At 41.2% G+C, this 18561-nt stretch overlaps 1 protein-coding gene across 1 annotated transcript in view; it reads left to right on the top strand.

The window, feature by feature from the left end:
* BEGAIN (brain enriched guanylate kinase associated) overlaps positions 1-18561 on the top strand; it is a 139790-nt gene that overhangs the window by 23599 nt on the left and 97630 nt on the right. The window contains exons 3-4 of the mRNA XM_077820009.1: positions 8420-8581; positions 12289-12345. Of these exons, the coding sequence (XP_077676135.1) occupies positions 8420-8581; positions 12289-12345 (219 nt within the window). The remainder of the gene's footprint in view (positions 1-8419; positions 8582-12288; positions 12346-18561) is intronic.

Genomic DNA, 18561 nt, shown 5'->3' with positions numbered 1-18561 from the left:
TGATAGGCCATACTCACCATGGCTGGTGCTGTGACTGACACCATGCTCTATCAGTCCCAAGCAGAAGTGAAAATGTAGTGTTTACATTTTGAGGAACAAGGGGAGTGAGATCAGCATCTTAAATTTTGATTTCCAGTGTGAATACACTGACAATGGTACATCTGTGTGTTGTATCTGCAGCTGCTGCCATTGCGGTAGTCAGGATCTCCCTCTCTACACCTGCAGAACACTTGAGCCAGATAAGGAGGAGAAAGAAAAGGACTCAGGATGACATGTTCCAGGAGATCCTGAAAACCAGCGCTGCATCAGAGAACAAGCACAGGGCCTGGAGGATCATCCTTGCAGAAAAGCCTGAACAAAGAGGGTGGAGAGGAGAAAGGTTCAGGAAAAGGAGAGAGACACTCAGCAGGAGATGCTTGCGCTTCTCAGACAGCAAAGAGAGATGCTTCAGATTCTGTTAGACCTGCAGGTTCAAAAATCCCATAGTCACCTTCCTCTGCAGCCCATATAAAACTCTGCATTGGGACCTCCCTATACACCCCCTCAACATTCCATGTGGCATAAGGGGTTTGTGCAATTTATGTGAAGACACTTCCACAGCTAGGTTGATGTAAGCTGGCTTGCCTCCACCCAGGGGGACACTAAAGAAAATAACAGCTTTACAGACATTACTGTGAAAGACACAGCTTGTTTTTTGTACCTGAAATGAAAAAGACTGTTCTTTCCCCTTCGTAAGTTCTGTTTACTTAATTTATTAAGTGCTAAGTGTCTTTTTTATTTGCCTGGTTCATGTTACACAATAAAAGTCTATTTTTTGGAACATAATTCATCTTCATTAGTTCACAACATATGCTGGCTGGTGAGGAGCAGGTCTGACAGTGATCAATTTCCTGTTACTGCACGGTGTCACAGAACTCATAACATCATTCACAAACAATATTAATAGGTGTATTGACAATGTTAGATTCCTACATACATAACAATCCCTACACAATTTATTCTGGGCCACAAAAGAGCAAGGCCAGGTAGAGCACACTACAGCAACACACAATCCTCTGGCTCACTATAAAAATGGTCTTTCAAAGCTTCCCTGAGCCATATAGCTCCATGTTGAGCTCTTTGCATAGCCCTTGTATCTGGCTGTTCAAATTCAGCAGACAGCCGCTCCACCTCTGCCCTGCACCCCAGCAGAAACTTTCCCCCTTTTGCTTCACATATATTATGCAGGACACAGCAGGCAACTATAACCGTTGGGATATTTTTCTCACTGAGGTCCAACCTTTTAAGTAAACAATGCCAATGACCCTTCAAATGACCAAAGGCATATTCAACTGTCATTCTGCACCTGCTGAGCCTGCAGTTGAAGCGCTCCTTGGTGCTGTCGAGATGGCTGGTGTATGGCTTCATAAACCAGGGGAACAAGGGTTAGGCTGGGTCCCCCAAGGTCACTACTGGCATTTCAACGTTCCCAATGGTAATCTGCCAGTTGGGAAAGAAAGTTCCTGCTTGCAGCTTTCTGAACAGTCCTGTGTTTGTAAAGACACGTGTCATGCACCTTTGCTGACCAGCCCACAATGATGTTGGTAAAAGCATCCCCAGTGATCCACCAGCATGTGCATAACCATAGAAAAGAAGCCTTTCTGTTAATGTACTCTGTGGCAAGGTGGTCTGGTGCTAAAATAGGGATATGTGTGCCATCTATCACTCCTCCCCACCCTAGTTCAGGAACCTCATTACTTCAGAACCATCCACTATGTCCTGCACATAGCCCAGAGTCAGAGTCCTGTGTAGCAGGAGGTGATTAATGGCCCTGCACACGTGAATGACAACAGCCCATGGGGTGGATTTCCAACTCCAAATTGATTCCCGACTCTGGCATTGCAAGTTTCCACAGTGCAATCAGCACTCGCTTCTCAGCGGTCAGTGCAGCTATCATTTTGGTGTCCCTGCACTGGAGGACTGGGGCAAGTTTGACAAACGGACCCAGGAATATGGCCTGTGCGCCCAAAAGTCCTGCAGCCGCTGCTTGTCATCCCAAACCTGCATGACAATGCAATCCCACCAGTCGGGGCTTGTTTCTTGAGCCCAGAACCAGTGCTCCACCATCTCCAGCTGCTTCATGAATGCCACCAACAGCCTTGTATTGTTTCTTCCTATGTCCCACAGCAATCTAGCCTCCAAGGAGTCATTTGTTTCCCGCAGTTCCTCTTACAGCTCTGCAAATACTGCAGGATCAGGTGCCCTGTGCTTGCAACACTCATGACAATAGTACTCCTGTCAGAGATGGTGGACAGCAAAGACAGATGTGCGGGTTTGTGGGACTTTGAAAAGAAAGCATGAAATATTATGGGTGGCAGATGAAATTATGGGATGGAGAACAGTGTATTATGGGAAATTGACCCCATGCTCCCAGTCACCCCTGTGCAACTCATTTTGGCCCCATCAGGCATTGCAAGAACTTCCCAAAAGTTGCTCTGGAATATGGCAAATTGCATAGTGGGATACCTACCCACACTGCACTGCATTCTGCATTGATGCAAGTGTTCCTGGTAAGGAAGCATGCTGCCAACTCAAGGAGCCAAGTGCGCACACACACACAAGTGATTTAATAAGTGTAGCAACTGTATGCTGAGGTAACTTAGGTCAACATAATTTTGTAGTGTAAACATGGTCATGGTCTTTGAAGTTGTTAGCAAATGTGCCTTTCCTGCCTTTTCTTTTTTTAAATCTTTGTCCTGATGCTTTAATGTAAGGGGAGGGGGGGAGAGAAAGAGAGAAGTCCATTCAATTATTTTCCCCACTAAATCATTTTCCTGTGTTTTTAATTATAATATAGAATATATGCCATGTGATGAAGAACTGTGAATGCATGTTGGCAATAGTAAATCCTGAATTAAAATGTAGTGATTCTCTAGAGTTAAGAGGGTATGGTCATCATGCCTCTGCAGAATTGGTGTATGACAACTGGAAAAGAAAGGCACTTTTGTATTAAATGGAACGAGCTTTTGGAAGGTCATTGTTTAGGAGGAAAGAAAAAATGCAACGTAATTGACATGACTACTTGAAACTCCACCTTTGATCAATCTCTGTCTCATACCTTCTTGACAGTGCTATATCAAAACAGAGTGAACCCTTTCCAACATTGTATGGTTTCAGAGTAACAGCCGTGTTAGTCTGTATTCGCAAAAAGAAAAGGAGTACTTGTGGCACCTTAGAGACTAACCAATTTATTTGAGCATGAGCTTTCGTGAGCTACAGCTCACTTCATCAGATGCATACCGTGGAAACTGCAGCAGACTTTATATATACACAGAGAATATGAAACAATACCTCCTCCCACCCAGTGTCCTGCTGGTAATAGCTTATCTAAAGTAATCATCAGGTTAGGCCATTTCCAGCACAAATCCAGGTTTTCTCACCCTCCACCCCCCCACACAAATTCACTCTCCTGCTGGTGATAGCCCATCCAAAGTGACAACTCTTTACACAATGTGCATGATAATCAAGTTAGGCCATTTCCTGCACAAATCCAGGTTCTCTCACTCCCTCGAGGAAATGGTTTCAGAGCTGCACCCCATATGTAGAATGCAGGAAAGCATGTCAAGTATTCTTAAAATTGTGAAAAAGAAAATTTGTGCCAAATTCATCCCTGAACTCCACTGACTCTCTTGGAGTTATGTGAGTTCTGAACTTGACCTATTACATTTTCTTTCTGAAAGAAAATATTCTTCCCTTATCTAGCGTTGTTTCTGTCTCTTGTTGTTTTACCGTTGCTTCCTGTGTTTTTCCATGGACAACCGGAAGCAAAGTAAAGCCTGCGTGTAATCAGCCAAAAAAAAAAAAAAAGCAATGGCCTTTACTTGAAACTGGTAAGGTGTGTGTATGGTGATTCATTCATGCAGAAATATACAGCCAGAGATAATCCTTCTCCATGCTAACACACGTTAGGATCCATCACTGCTTTCATTATTAATCCCAATACTGGAGATTTATTAGACCCCGATTCAGGAAAAAATCCCTATTCAAGAGAGTTAAGGATGTGTTTAAATCCCATTGAAATCAATAGGACTTAAGCACACACTTAAAGTTATGTACATTGTGTTGTCCTGAATCAGGATAGACTTAATCACATGCTCAAGTGCTTTCCTGAATTGCGGCTTTATTGGTGTATTTGTTTGTGAACATCTGGCAGAGTTTCCTGGTTTTCAGCATTCCCACTCTTTCTCTCTCTTCCCTTCCCTCTCTTCCTGCCCACCCACCCCCAAATCTTATTTCTATATTTCTCAGCTTTCAAACTTTTTGTAAGTTTTTATTAATAGATTTTATTTTAAATTATATATATATTTTACACACACACCTTTGACCCTATCATCAATTTTTTAACCTGAATGTAATATATTATATACAGCATGTTACTAAAGCAAACTCTCTTGTATACTTTTTAACTCTTAAAAAGAAACTTAAAAAGCAATCCAGTTTATCTATCAGAATGAGTTAAAATGGATGTTAAATAGGAGTTGTTAATTTTTAATTCATTTTTAAATGTTGATACTAGAAGGTAAATGTTGGACAATTTTGTCTTTCTAGTCAAAAAGGTGGTCACTGGGTTACGTCTCTAGAAATGGTCCTCTCCTTTTCTCAGTATATGGACAGCCCCACGTTTCAGAATCACTGCTTACTGAAACAGAGTAACCCTGGTCTTGAAAGTAGCTTAAATATGTTCTATCAACACTTTCTATTCAATTTTACATAGTTATAGTTGTTGCCTATGGTGCTAAGTCAGCCAAGCATTCAAGCATGTACTTAACTTTAAGCAGGTGAATAACCCACCATTTTTGGCAAAGCACGTAAATACTTATACCCTTCAAAGCTGACTTCTTGGGGACTAAAGCATCTGCCAAAAAATTAAGCACGTTTGAATGCTTTGCTGAACTGAGGCCATAAGCAACAAATGGGTCTCCATTTAACACAGTATTCCTGCTTCTTCTCCTTTCGTCTTCCTAACATGCTCATAGAGTAATGTATCATAGTAATAATTATAAGGCCGACTATAACTGTATGCATATTTCTAAAGATACTTTCCTATAAGCAACCACTATGGACCTGTTCCAAAATGCACTGGAGTCCATGGATAGATTCACTATGCACTTTGGATCCAGCCCTATATTTGGCTTATAGTTCCTTCAAGGTACTGATCCTTTAGGAAGAAGTGGAAAAATAGAAATCCAGACCACTGTGTTAAGCCGAGAAGCATTTGTTCTCTGAATTAAGATATATTATTTTTAAAATAAAGTAACTACTAGAGGTAAGCCAAGTACAACTGTAATCGTGCAAAAAAAAAAGTAATAAAAACAGAAACAGTGTTGGCAAAACATTAGGCTATTTCCAAGGTCTAGGTTACTCTGTTACAGTAAGCAGGAATTTTAAAGCTTTTTCCTTTAATATACGTAGGTTCTTTTTGTAACAAAAAGAAGAGATACAAATGAGAGCCAGTGTATTAAAGACAAGTCAAATAAGTATCATATTGCCAACTCTCAAAATTTTATCTGGACTCTAGCAATTCTGGAATAGATTTTACCTGTCTCATGAAAATATGATGAAAGGCACCAACTCATGAATTTTCCTTGATTTAGTTTGGCCACCATCTCCTATTACTGCCAACGGGGCTGAAGATGGCCATTGTTCCCTACTGTCTACCTGTTTGTGGAAGTGAGGCTGCCACCCCCCTCTATTTTCAATGAGATTGAAGACACACCCTCAGGCAAAATGGCTGCCTCTTGGTTCAGGGGGCTTGACGGGACATAGACTGTGAGGAGCAGTATGGATACTATGAAAGGTGGATGGGACAAGTGAGAGAGGGTTGGCATGGGGGAACAGGAGGCAATTTAGGAGTTACGGGGAATGGGTTGCAGGGGATGTCAGGGGCAGTAGGGAGGGGTGGAGATTAGGGGTGGGTGGGAGGCAGAGAGAACTGCCCAGTCTTGGGCAGAGAAGTAGTAGCGGGGAGATTCAGGGAATTGTTGCTTCTTGCAAAAGCTGACCCAATCCCATAACAAAGCCATAGTGTGCTTGAACACAATATCACCTGTGGGTGAACACTATTCACAAATTTCAGAGTAGCAGCCGTGTTAGTCTGTATTCGCAAAAAGAAAAGGAGTACTTGTGGCACCTTAGAGACTAACTAACAAATTTATTTGAGCTCAAATAAATTTGTTAGTCTCTAAGGTGCCACAAGTACTCCTTTACTATTCACAAAGCAATCATTCCATATCTGACCTATCAGTCCCCATCCTCAAGGAAACTTGCACAACACTTTCAAAAGACAAGCCTGGGATCTTAAATTCATAACTTTACTAGACACTAAAAATCATGGACAGAACAGAGACTGGATTTATCACCTATTACAACACTCTATAACCCAGTAACAACCCTCCAAGTCCTCCCACAGCTGCCTTTCCAACGCCTCCTTTCCTTCCCCACCCATGACTGTAAGGAAGTTAATGGGCCACTTCATCTTGAATGGTCCCATGAAATATGAGTGAACTACTTGTGCTAAACAAGCTGTAGCTCACGAAAGCTTATGCTCATATGAATTTGTTAGTCTCTAAGGTGCCACAAGTCCTCCTTTTCTTTTAACCTGACTTGAAGAAGAGCTCTGTGTAAGCTCAAAAGCTTGTCTCTCTCACCAACAGGAGTTGGTCCAGTAAAATTACCTCACTCATCTTGTCTCTCTATTGAGACATTATCACTTATGAGTGATTGATATAAATTAAAAAGTTCTTTAATCTGTGTATCTGTAACTCATCAACCCTACACATTAACAAATTCTGTGTGAGTGTGACTCATATTAGGTCAGTTTGTCTCAAGCCAGCCCATTTTTTCCCCAAAGAAATAAGCTTGGAGTGGGATTGATAGCAGATGGCGGGTCCCCAACCTCAGGGGTGAGGAGAGGGTAAGTGGAGTCTCCATCTGACCAACCAGGAGACACATTTTTGTACACCGTTAAGGTTGACTTTTCAACCTAAATCATCTTAGACACATTAGCAGAGGACTGGAGGGGAGTTAAAAAAAAAAGTCAAAAGACAGCCTAAAAAACATGATTTGATAACTTTTAAAATCAAAATTTTGGGCCCCACTCTCGTGATTTTGGGTGATTCTGTTCTCTTGAGACTGGTAATTCTATATGTGGCCTTTAACCAATGGTATGTAGCCCCTTGACATTCTTTCAGGCCCCAGCACACTAAGTTTAGGTACAGGCATAAGCTGTGTTTACGTTCAAAACCTTGCTCCTTTGACATCCATGGTAGTTTTGCCATTGACATCAAAGGAATCAGGATTGGGCCCTTATTTTATCAAATGTTATATTTAGCATATATCAAAAGTAAGCAAGGTGACTGTACAGGGCTCACTTTTCTGCCCACCCTCTGTGCTCAGCTTTTGTCCTGCGTGGGCAGCTTACCCTCTCTGCCCTCAGGCCCCCTGGGCTCCTTCAGATTACTCCCTGCTCTTTCTTGAGGACCCATTCCTAGGCTTCCTTACCTGGAGTCCTCCACAGGCCTCTGCCTGCCTTCTGCACTCTTCTCCAGTTTGTTTCCCACTGCTGGGCTTCCTTCCTCTTACCTCCAACACCTAGTGCAGGTGTAGCAGGGCAGGGCTGATTGAACAGGGCTGACTGGCCCAAGGGCTCTGGGCTCTTAAAGGGGCAAGATGCCTTATTACGGTGACAATGTGATTCATTTGGTAACATTCATGCCACTATGTCATAGTGTATTCAAGTACCATATCAGGACCTGAGCTCATGCTCAAAGCCAGCATAGCAATGAAGTACTAGCAGAGTCTGTATTATTATTACATTACAGTTGCAGCTAGGCATAACAACTTTTTATCGGGACCTCATTTTGCTGTACGCCGTACAGACAAAGTAAGAGACAATCCCTGACATGAAGAGTTTGTAATCTAAATAGACAAAGCCAGATTATTATTATTATTATTATTATTGTTTTACAGATGGGGAATTGAAGCTGTTTGTACATAGCATTACGTAAAGTAGTTTTAAATCATTTCAGAAGGAAAGACATCACATAAAACCAAAATTTGGTTTTTAATGTATTCTAAAATGTATTATATTTTTATTGAGGATACTTCCACAAAATGTCCGGTGATGGCATTTGGCTACCAATGATGTCCAGTGATGGCATTTGGCTAGAAAGGATGGATGGAGAGAGACTGTCAACATGATTATTTTAAATAAAATTATAACAAAAATTAGTTAACAAATGAATAAATACTGTTCTCTTTCTTGCTACAAAAGCCATAATTTTTTTGGAAATATGGATAATGAGGCCACTTGAAAATAGTGGATCATTAAAGAGTCTTCCAGAACTTCTAAATGCTATAACTGCAGTGTTTGTTCTTCCAGTACTTTGCAAGAACAGAAGGGGGAATTACGGAAGCGCCTATCCTACACTACCCACAAACTGGAAATGCTTGAAACAGAATTTGATTCTACACGCCAATATCTTGAAATTGAACTGAGACGTGCTCAGGAAGAACTTGAAAAAGTAACCGAAAAATTGAGAAGGTATTTTTTTTTAATAAATAAACTGTATTGGGAATATACAAACTATTGTACTTAACAATGTATAGATATTCACTCCATTCATTATATAAACATGTTTATAGTACACATTGCACATACACATATTTGTTACATACCACATATATATATATATATAGATATATGTCTGTGTGTCACACACACACACACACACACACACAATGTATGTCATTAATTATATAAAGATTATATAACATACAATACACACTATGCACACACAAATATACACACACGTGTGTGTGTGTATATTTGTGTGTGCATAGTGTGTATTGTATGTTATATAAACTTTATATAATTAATGACATACATTGTGTGTGTGTGTGTGTGTATTATTATATACACACACACCTATCATAAACACAAAGGATATTTATATTCTCTTTACTAAATACAGTGTAACTGCATTGACATTAGTTGAGTTATGCTGCATTTACGTTGGTGAGAGCAGAATTAGGCCCTGTTTTTCAAAGGTGAGAAAAATTTATGTTCAATGTATGAAATGTTATGAAGTTTCATATCATGGCATGGTAAAACATGTTACATTTACTTCCAAAACGTATGACGTGAAACAAAAAGCCTTCTATTTAAAAATAACACAAACTGTGCAGAAAATAAGGCACAGGCCTGTTCTAAATTTAGGGCCCAATCAGTATAAATAATCGTAATAATCTAGTCCCCATTGACTTAAAAGGGAGCAGGCTCTAGCCTTAAGTGTGCACATGACTCTTAAAATCATTACTTTTGAAAAACTCTGAACCAAAAGATTCATTTATTTATGAAAAAATGCAGTTGAACTTTTTCTGAAGGCATCATCATGTAGGAAAATGGACAGTGAATCACACCTAATGCAGGTACAAAAGTACCTTTCCAAGTAGAAACAGAAATCGTGCATAACGTTTCTTAATTGGACTGTAGCATTAATAAAAGTGATAACAGGTAATTGCTATAAATAAAGAATTTTTAACAGGTTGAATTTTAAGACACCAGTACAGGAAATCAGGTTAGCACATGCTTAAAATTAAGAAAAATGGTTTCCTGAATCAAGGCCTAAATCAAGAGATACAGCATAGACTGCTTTACATGATTTTGCCATCTACTGGCTTCTACATAGAGCAGGCAGTCAGCTGTCCACACTACTTCTGTCTACAGCACATTTTTCCCCCTCTCTCCTATCGCTTCATTTACATCGGAGCCGTTCAAAATAACTCCATTCTCAGTATAGTTTTCTCCAAACCCTTTCACACTGTTTTCCAATAAATTGCCATGTTAACCATCCTTCTGACTGTACATTAAATTACTTTTCCTGAAGAAGTACATTTTGCAGGGCAAGTGAAAGGCGCAGGTATAGAACAGGGAATATTTGGGACTTTCTGGATTTGAAATAATATTTTACTTCAGGCACATCCTGCTTAAAGTGTAAGTCAGATATTTCAGTCATGTTATAAAAAACTCCCACAAAATGTGTATTCAGACTTGAAATTAATCGGAGATGCTCCCTTTTGATGCAACTTTTAAAAGCGCATCCAGGTAACTCGTTCACTATGCTTGGAATACTTATAGGAACATGCCTCTGTATTTAAGCATAGTAACCATCTTCTGCCATAAAACCCGCTTCAACTTTGCCTTTTAGAAAATGTGCAATAAACCTTCCATCAGGACTATATAATTTCTTCCCTACCATCTCTGCTTATTTATAATATACATTTGGATCTCAGAAGGAGCCATGAACATTATAAAAAGACTAATCATGCAGTCAGTGGGAGTTTTGCTAGAGTAAAAACTGCAATATTAGGTCTGTAGACAGGTTGTTTATATAGGTAGGGTCTGATTTTCAGAAGTTCTGAGTGTGATGGGTTGGACCCCCCTTCTAGGCCACCAGCTGATGTACTGGGGGCTCACTGAGCCTGCCTGTCCCACCAGCCTGGGTGCTCCTTACTCTGTGCTGCTGTAACAGGCTCTCAAGCCTCCTTCCAGCACACACACAGGTAGGGAGACACCCAGCTGTAGAATCACACAGTCTGCAATCAGCTCTGTGTGGGGGGACTCAGCTTGGGGAATTGCCCCACACTCCTGTGCGCATACCCTCTGGAGCAGTGGTGGGCCACATGCGACCCATCAGGGTAATTCATTGGCGGGTCGCCAGAAAGACTGTTTATATTTGCACAGCCACCCGCAGTTCCCAGTGGCTGTGGTTCACCATTCCTGGCCAATGGGAGCTGCGGGAAGTGGCGGCCAGCCCATCCCTGTGGCCCACACCACTTCCCACAGCTCCCATGGGCTGGGAATGGCGAACTGGGAGCTGCGGTCAGCCATTCAAATTTAAACAAACTGTCTGGGGGCCTGCCAGTGGATTACCCTGATGGATTGCATGCGGCCCATGGATAGCAGGTTGCCCACTACTGCTCTGGAGTGTGTACCCAAAATTATAGTGTCTTGCATTGTATAGAGATCTATACGTTGTAAGCTCATGAAATTCGCCCCTTCCCTCAATGTGGAGGAAGATATGCACAGTTTTTTGCCCCTCCAATTATGAATTGCACAAAGTGGGTTTTAGAACAAACAAAAAACAAGTTTATTAACTACAAAAGGTAAATTTTAAGTGATAAGGTATAGCAAAGAGAACGCACATTACTGAGCAAATAGAACAAAACACGCAAACTAGACTGAATCCATTAAAAAAATTGGCTACAAATAGTAATTTCTCACCCTGAATGTTGTTTTAGGCAGGTTGCAGAGTTTCTTGAAGGTAAACTGCACTGCTTGCAGTTTAAATCTCCAGGTATACCCTTCACAGGCTGACCTTTCTTCCTTGTGCTCAGCGCCTGACTCCCCCAGCTTAATTCCTTTGTTGCTTCAGGTGTTTTCAGCAGTCTTCCTTCTTGGGTGGGGAGGCAGTGGAGAAGAGTCTAGATTAACTCACTCCTGAGACTTAAATAGGATTTGTATATGGCAGGAATCCTTTGTTTCCCAGTTTGACTCCCACCCCTTCCCATGAAAAAGTACCAGCATGTCAGAATGGTATCCTGTACCAGGTGACATGATCACATGACCCTGCAGTGTCAAAGCAGCATCCCAGGAAACTTCTCAGGAAGGAGGGAGATTAGTATCTTCAAAGTCCTATTATCCTTTCTAATGGCCCATCCAGGCTGTTTGCATATTTCTGGTGGGCATTCCCCAGGTGAAAACACAGTTGTAATTATTAAATAGTCAATATTTCTAACTTCAGATACGTAAATGATACATGCATACAAATTGGATAATCACATTCAGTAAATCATAACCTTTCCAATGATACCTTGCATGACTCATCTTGCATAAAACATCTTAGTTATGCCATATTCATATCATAACAATATTTCTATGAAGGATATGGGGTGTAAGGTCACACTGAGCACCTAGTACTTCAGTTCAGGTCAATGAGCCAGATCCAGTGCCTGTTGAAATCAATAGAAAGACTGCTGTTGACATCAGTGCACAATGGATCAGGTTCAGTGGATGCTGTGGATGTTCAGAACCTCTGAAAATCAGGCCCATAAAGTGTTTCCATTGATAATGTTCTTTGCAATAAATGAAAGTATTAAAATCAAATGACTAAGAGCTTTTCTAATACTCTACTTGGTAGTTGGTTTTTTATTACGAAGAAAATTTATGCAAAAAAAATTATGTTCCAGGCAGGTGCTTTCTCCTCCGAAGACTTATCATGTGGGAAGCCCAAAATACTTTACAAGGTGAGCTTTAAAAATCGTTTCTATTGAGAATAGCAAAAACATAAAAAAAATGAGGCAAGATAAACACCTAGAAATCCCCAAACTGGAAACAAACATTTTAATCAAAAGTATGATCCAAAAGAGTGTCAGCAACATGTAAAAATAACTGTATGAAGATCAGTGTGTAAAGAACAGTAAGAGCAATATAATAACACCAAGAATTTATCTCCCACGTTGTTCATTTCTAAAGGAAGAGAAAGGTAAATGCGAACAACTGTTCTAGATAAGCACAGAGTAACATGGTCCCACTTGTACACTAAAAAACATTTCAGTCATTAAAGTCATACTGCTGCTCTGAGCAGCATTCTCCTTGAAGGCTGGACGCTCCATTAGCCATTGCTTCAAAAGCCTCCCACACCCTTCATTTAATCTATAGTAATGCCAAAACAAACTGTCTTTTTTGTTTGTTTTAAACACAACGATCTCCTGTTTAGGGAGGGTACATTTAGATGATTTGGTGGCCTATCATTCTCTAAAGGAGTAGGATTTTCTAAGCACACCATGTTGACCTAAACTGCTCCCACTGAATTCAATGGTAAAACTTCCATTGACATCAGAGGGAGCGGGGTTTGGCCAGTGCTGAGCAATTTTGAAATTCCCACCCTTAGACTATAGTTCTGCTTTGAAAAGTGGCTGAAATGGCATTGCGGGGTTCCGTGTGCCTCGCAATGATTTCCATATCAGAATCATAGAAATGTAGGGCTGGAAGGGACCTCGAGAAGTCATCAAGTCCAGCCCCTTGTGCCGTGGCAGGACCAAGTAAACCTTGACCATCCCTGAGGGGTGTTTGTCCAACTTGTTTCTAAAAGCTTCCAATGATGGGAACTCCATTACCTCCCTTGAAAGCCTATTCCAGAGTTTAACTACCCTTATAGTTAGAAAGGTTTTCCCAATATCTAACCTGTGTTGTGTTTAAGAGCGTGCTCAGTTTAAGAGTAAAAAAAAAAAAAAAAAACACACCATGCATTTTGACTACCAGTCCTGAAAACTCAAACTGAGCTCAAGGAGCCCTGCTGGAATCATTCCTTCTTTTGTACTCCAACCAGTAATAAAGGTTCTGCTGGTCAAATTAGGCCCACGCCCACATCTGTACAACTCTCAGATTATGTCTTCAGTAACAACTGTGCAAAACCCATCATCTCCAGTTGGAATTTAGAATAGAATTCTGTTGCTGCACAAGGAGTAAAATCCACTTAAACATATGTGTTTAAGTGCTTCACTATAGGGGGATGGACTTCCGCATGTATTTAAGTGGGTTCCTGAACAGGGGCCTCACAGCTGTGTTGGCTCCTCTGCAGCGCTAGTAGGAGAAAAAACATCTTATATTTGTAAGAAAGTAGATAAAACTTTAGAGAACAGACAAGGAACAAACCTGTTGAATAAGAAGGTGTCATTTGTAGTCACTCTTCAAAGCAGCATTGCTATCTAGGTGAAATTTCCTCCTGCGCAGAGGAACAAGGCCTATGCTCCATTTAACCAACATTTTGAGGTCTCAGTGCACATGCTTTGTATGAGCTCTCTGCACAGGGGTGAATTTTATCTTGCAAGGGGAAGGTATTTTCTGCTACATTAGACCACAGATATTTAATGGTAGTGATGATCAGAATTCTTTTTGTTAGACCCTCAGAAACATGAGCAGTTGCACTGCATGGGTGCACATACCCACACATACAGAGCACAACGGGGCCGTACAATTTGAATTTACTACAGGACACAGAGAAGGCACCAAAAACATAATAAATGAACAGGGTCACATCAAATAATTCATTCTTTGTAAAAGGCAATTCACAGCTCAGTCAACCCAATTACCACTGAAATTTACAAAGCTGCCAGATTTACAATTTGAAAGTCTTAGGCACTGCAAAATTCAGACAGACAATCTGGGTGAATGCTTTTTCTACAAGTGGGGTTATGTTACCATTTGTTCATTGCAGCTCAGATTAATTTTCCCCACTCCTGCTTTATTTTTAAATGTATTGCCAAAAGATTTTATTTAATATTATATTCTTTTCCTTTCATACCTTTAATGCTTTTTTCCATATATATTTCTGGGTCCATTTCCCCTTCCCCATTCACAGTACTGACACTTCTTTTGGCCCCGTGGGTCTTTTATTTTTCCAGTTTGGGTTTTGTGCGTGCGTGTGTTTATCTACTTTATTTTGACTACCTTTGCATACAGTTCTCAATAGAAACACTTTCTGAAGCTCAGCTCCTTCTATATTGTGGGGGTTTTCATAAAAATGTAAGGCTGGAAGAGACCTTGAGAGGTCATCTAGTCCAGCCCTCTTCACTGAGGCAGGACCCAGTATACCTACACTACCCTGACAGGTACTTGTCTGACCTCTTCTTAAAAACCTCCCTTAGAAGCTTATTCCAGTATTTAACTATCCTTATAGATAGAAAGTTTTATCTTAGATATTAGGGAAATCTCCTTTGATTAAGATTATTCCAAATCACTTCTTATCCTACCTTCTGTGGACATAGGGAACATATGTGAAGACTGTTATTAGGTTCCTCCTCTCCCCCAGTCCATCTTCTTTTCTCAAGACTAAACATGTCCAGTGTTTTTATCATTTCTTTATCGGTCAGACTTTCTAAACCTTTTATCATTTTTGTATCTCTTCCTCTGAACTCTCCAATTTGTCTACATCTTTTCTAAAGTGTGGTTCCCAGAACTGGACACAGTATTCCAGCTGAGACTTCACCAGTGTCAAATAGAGCAAGATAATTACCTCCCATGTCTTACATACAACACTCTGTTAATACACCCCAGAATTATATTAGCCTTTTTTCAGAATTGCATCACAATATTCACTCATATGCAATTTGTGATCCACTGTAATCCCACATACTTTTTAGCACTACTGCCTAGCCAATTATTCCCCTTTTTGTAGTTGTGTGTTTGATTTTTCCTTCCAAAGTACAGTATTCTGCACCTTATTCAATTTCATAATGTTGATTTCAGACTAGTTCTCATTGGTTGTTTTGAATTCTAATCCTGTCCTCCAAAGTGCTTGCAACCCTTTCCAGCTTGATGTCTTCCACAGATTTCATAAGCATAATCTCTACTCCATTATTCAAGTCATGAGTAGAAGCATTGAATTGTACCAGACCAAGGACAGACCTCTGCAAGTCCCCTTCCCAACCCCGGACACATCCCCACAGTTTGCTGGTGAACTCTTGATAATTACTCTGGTCTTTCAACCAGTTATGCATCTTCCTTATAGTAATTTTATCTAAACCACATTTCCCTAATTTGCTTATGAGAAGTTCATGTGTCCCCTGTCAAAAGCTTTACTAAAATAAAAATGTATCACATCTCTTGCTTTCCCCCATCCACTCGCTAGTAATCCTGCAAAAGAAGGAAATTAAAGTGGTTTGGTATGATTTCTTCTTGACAAATCCATGTTGGCTTTTATTTATAGTCCTATGATCCTCTAGGACTGGACAAAATGATTGTTTAATAATTTGTTCCAGTATCTTTCCAGGCATCGAAGTTAGGCTTACTGGTCTATACTTCTCCAGATGCTCTTGGTTCCCCTTTTTAAGTACCTTTCTCCAGTCCTCGGGGACTTCACGCATCCTCCATGAGCTTTCAAAGATCGTCACTAATGATTCTAAAATTGTTTCAGTTAGTTCCTTCAAATACCTTTGGGTGAATTTCATCAGGCCTTGTTGACTCGAATACATCTCACTTATCTAAGTATCCTTAAGCCAAAACAGGAAAGGAACAGGTTAGTGTTCCTTCCCCCTTGTCATTAACATTAATTGTGTTAATTATCTAGTCACAGTTTATCTTTTTAGTGAAGACTGAACAAAATTGGCATTAAACACCTCAGCTGTCACTGTTTTGTTGAGGTTTGGCTCTTGTTTAGTGAGCTTTGTTAATTTTCTAAAAATTTGATTTGAAAAGGAGTACTTCAGAGAGCTAGGGTTTATATGCTACAGGCCACAAACTCATGTGGATAGAGCAAAACTGGATGGAAATGAAATAGGGAGTTAAGAGTAGGAGAAGCAGGGAGCAGTGGCCCATGCCTACTGAACCCCATGGAGTGGGGGCACTGTCAGAGTGAAGAGTTTAATATTAGAAGGGCCCACCAGATCACCTAGGGCTTGTCTACACAGAAACCGCTACTGCAGCACCGTGGTGCGACCACAGCAGTGCCTCTATAGCGCTCCAGTGAAGACTCTACACCAACAGGAGAAACCCTCCCGTCAGCGTAGGCAATCCACCTCCCCAAGAGACAGTAGCTCGGTCGATGGGAGAATTCTCCTGTCGGCCTAACACTGCCTACCCCGGGGGGTTAGGTTGGTTTAAGTGCATTGCTCAGAAGTGTCAATTCCTAGTGTAGACCAGGCCCTATGCTGACCTCCTGTTATATCACAGGCCACCAACACTACCCAGCATCCACACTAAGCTCAACAACTAAAATTAGACCAAAATATTACAGCCCACAGGAGGTTATTATGTGTCACAGGAAGAGTTGTGTTAATGTGCTCCTGTGCTCTTTGAAGTCAATAGCAAAACAGTGCAGAATCAGGCCTGTGCTCGATTAGGAGCAAAGCCCCAGGGATCGGCTACTCTCCATCGTATGCCCCCATCTGAACAGCATAGATAACTAACAAGCTAGAGAAGCATTAGGTCATGTTCTATGCCTGTAACTTTCTTAAGGGTGTAGACAGGCAGCCTCATAGGGTATGTCTACACAGTAAAGAAAAACCCATGTCAGCTGACTCAAGCTCGGGTTGCTGGGCTGTTTCATTGCTGTGTAGACTTCTGGGCTTGGGATGGAGCTCGGGCTCTAGGACCCTGCAGGATGGGAGGGTCCTAGGGCTTGGGCTCCAGGCTGAACCTGGAAGTCTACACAGCAATGAAACAGCTCCGCAGTCCAAACCCGAGTCGGCTGGCACAGGCCAACCACAGATTTCTCTTTGCTATGTAGACATACCTGTAGCATTTGTTCTCTCTCTCTTCTATTGCTTTTGCTGGAGGAAGGTGGGTAGGGTGTAATACAGCCTCAGACTTTTCTTTGTCATGCTGAATCTGGCTAGCAGTGACAGCATATATAGTGGCTGCAGAAGCAGACATCTATATGGAGGCTTAATATGAATTGCTGCATGTGATAGGAATAGAGAAGATACAGAGATCTGTGAACTCCAGCCAAGCCATTTAATCACCTAGAAATTTGTAACAATGACATCAAGAGATGTAATCAGTTCAGCTGGTGATTTCATGAACTGACCTCTAGTCCTGTACAAGGGCTCGTTGTACACACTCTCTCACCAATTTGGTCATCCACTTGGCAGACAGCATTACCACAGAGCCCTTTTCTAGGGTGAAGTTCACCTCTGTGTAGTTGTCCAGCAAAAGTTCAGTACAGCATCTTAGCCCTCTTTAGGCTCTCAAAATAGGGCTCAAGGGCCTTGAGTTGACCCCTCCTCCCCGGTGGGAGTTTCCCCCAAAGGGAAGTCCTCCTTTTTCCACAGCTTTACTAGGGGCAAAATTTTTCCTCACAGATCTTAACACCTAGATTCCATTCTCCCTACCCTGCAACCCCAGAATAATTCTGCGCAGATAGGGAAAGCGAAATCCCAGAATTATGATCTGCTGGTGCAGTCTCTAAATGGGGAATTTTGCCATATAATTGGAAGGAAAATCTTTACAGCACAAAGCAGTGGAAATAGGTCTGAGATGCCATTCTATTTCATTCTAAATCAGAGATAGGCCTGATCATCCCCTCACCCAACTCTAGGGCAGTTTGAATCCATAGTTCAGTCCTCATTTCAAAGCTTTTCCCTATCTCTATAATCGGTCAAACCAAAACCATTGGTTCTAGGCCCACTGTACTTTGGGGAAGCTGAATTCAGATTCAAACTTCTCAGCCTAGGCCCAGTTGTTCATTACATCCAAGTTCACTATTAGCAGGGTCCATTGCCTAGGACATCATAGTGAAGAAGGCCTTAGGTCTGTTCCCATAAGATGTCCAATGCAGAGATTTGAGAAGCATTTAGATTAACTTTTCAAACCTGAACATTAAGTTGCCAGTGGCCCCTTCTGTATGCAGGTAGGGGCCATTGGGAACTTAATGTTCAGGTTTGAAAAGTTTGTGAATCCATGCAGTTGATAATCTGCAGACCATGCCTCTCCCCCAGCTCCACCACCAAAATTCCTTAGCA

The sequence above is a fragment of the Eretmochelys imbricata genome, chromosome 6 (assembly GCF_965152235.1).
Source record: "Eretmochelys imbricata isolate rEreImb1 chromosome 6, rEreImb1.hap1, whole genome shotgun sequence".
In the NCBI taxonomy this organism is placed as follows: domain Eukaryota; kingdom Metazoa; phylum Chordata; order Testudines; family Cheloniidae; genus Eretmochelys; species Eretmochelys imbricata.
This window is presented reverse-complemented; position numbering and strand designations above follow the sequence as displayed.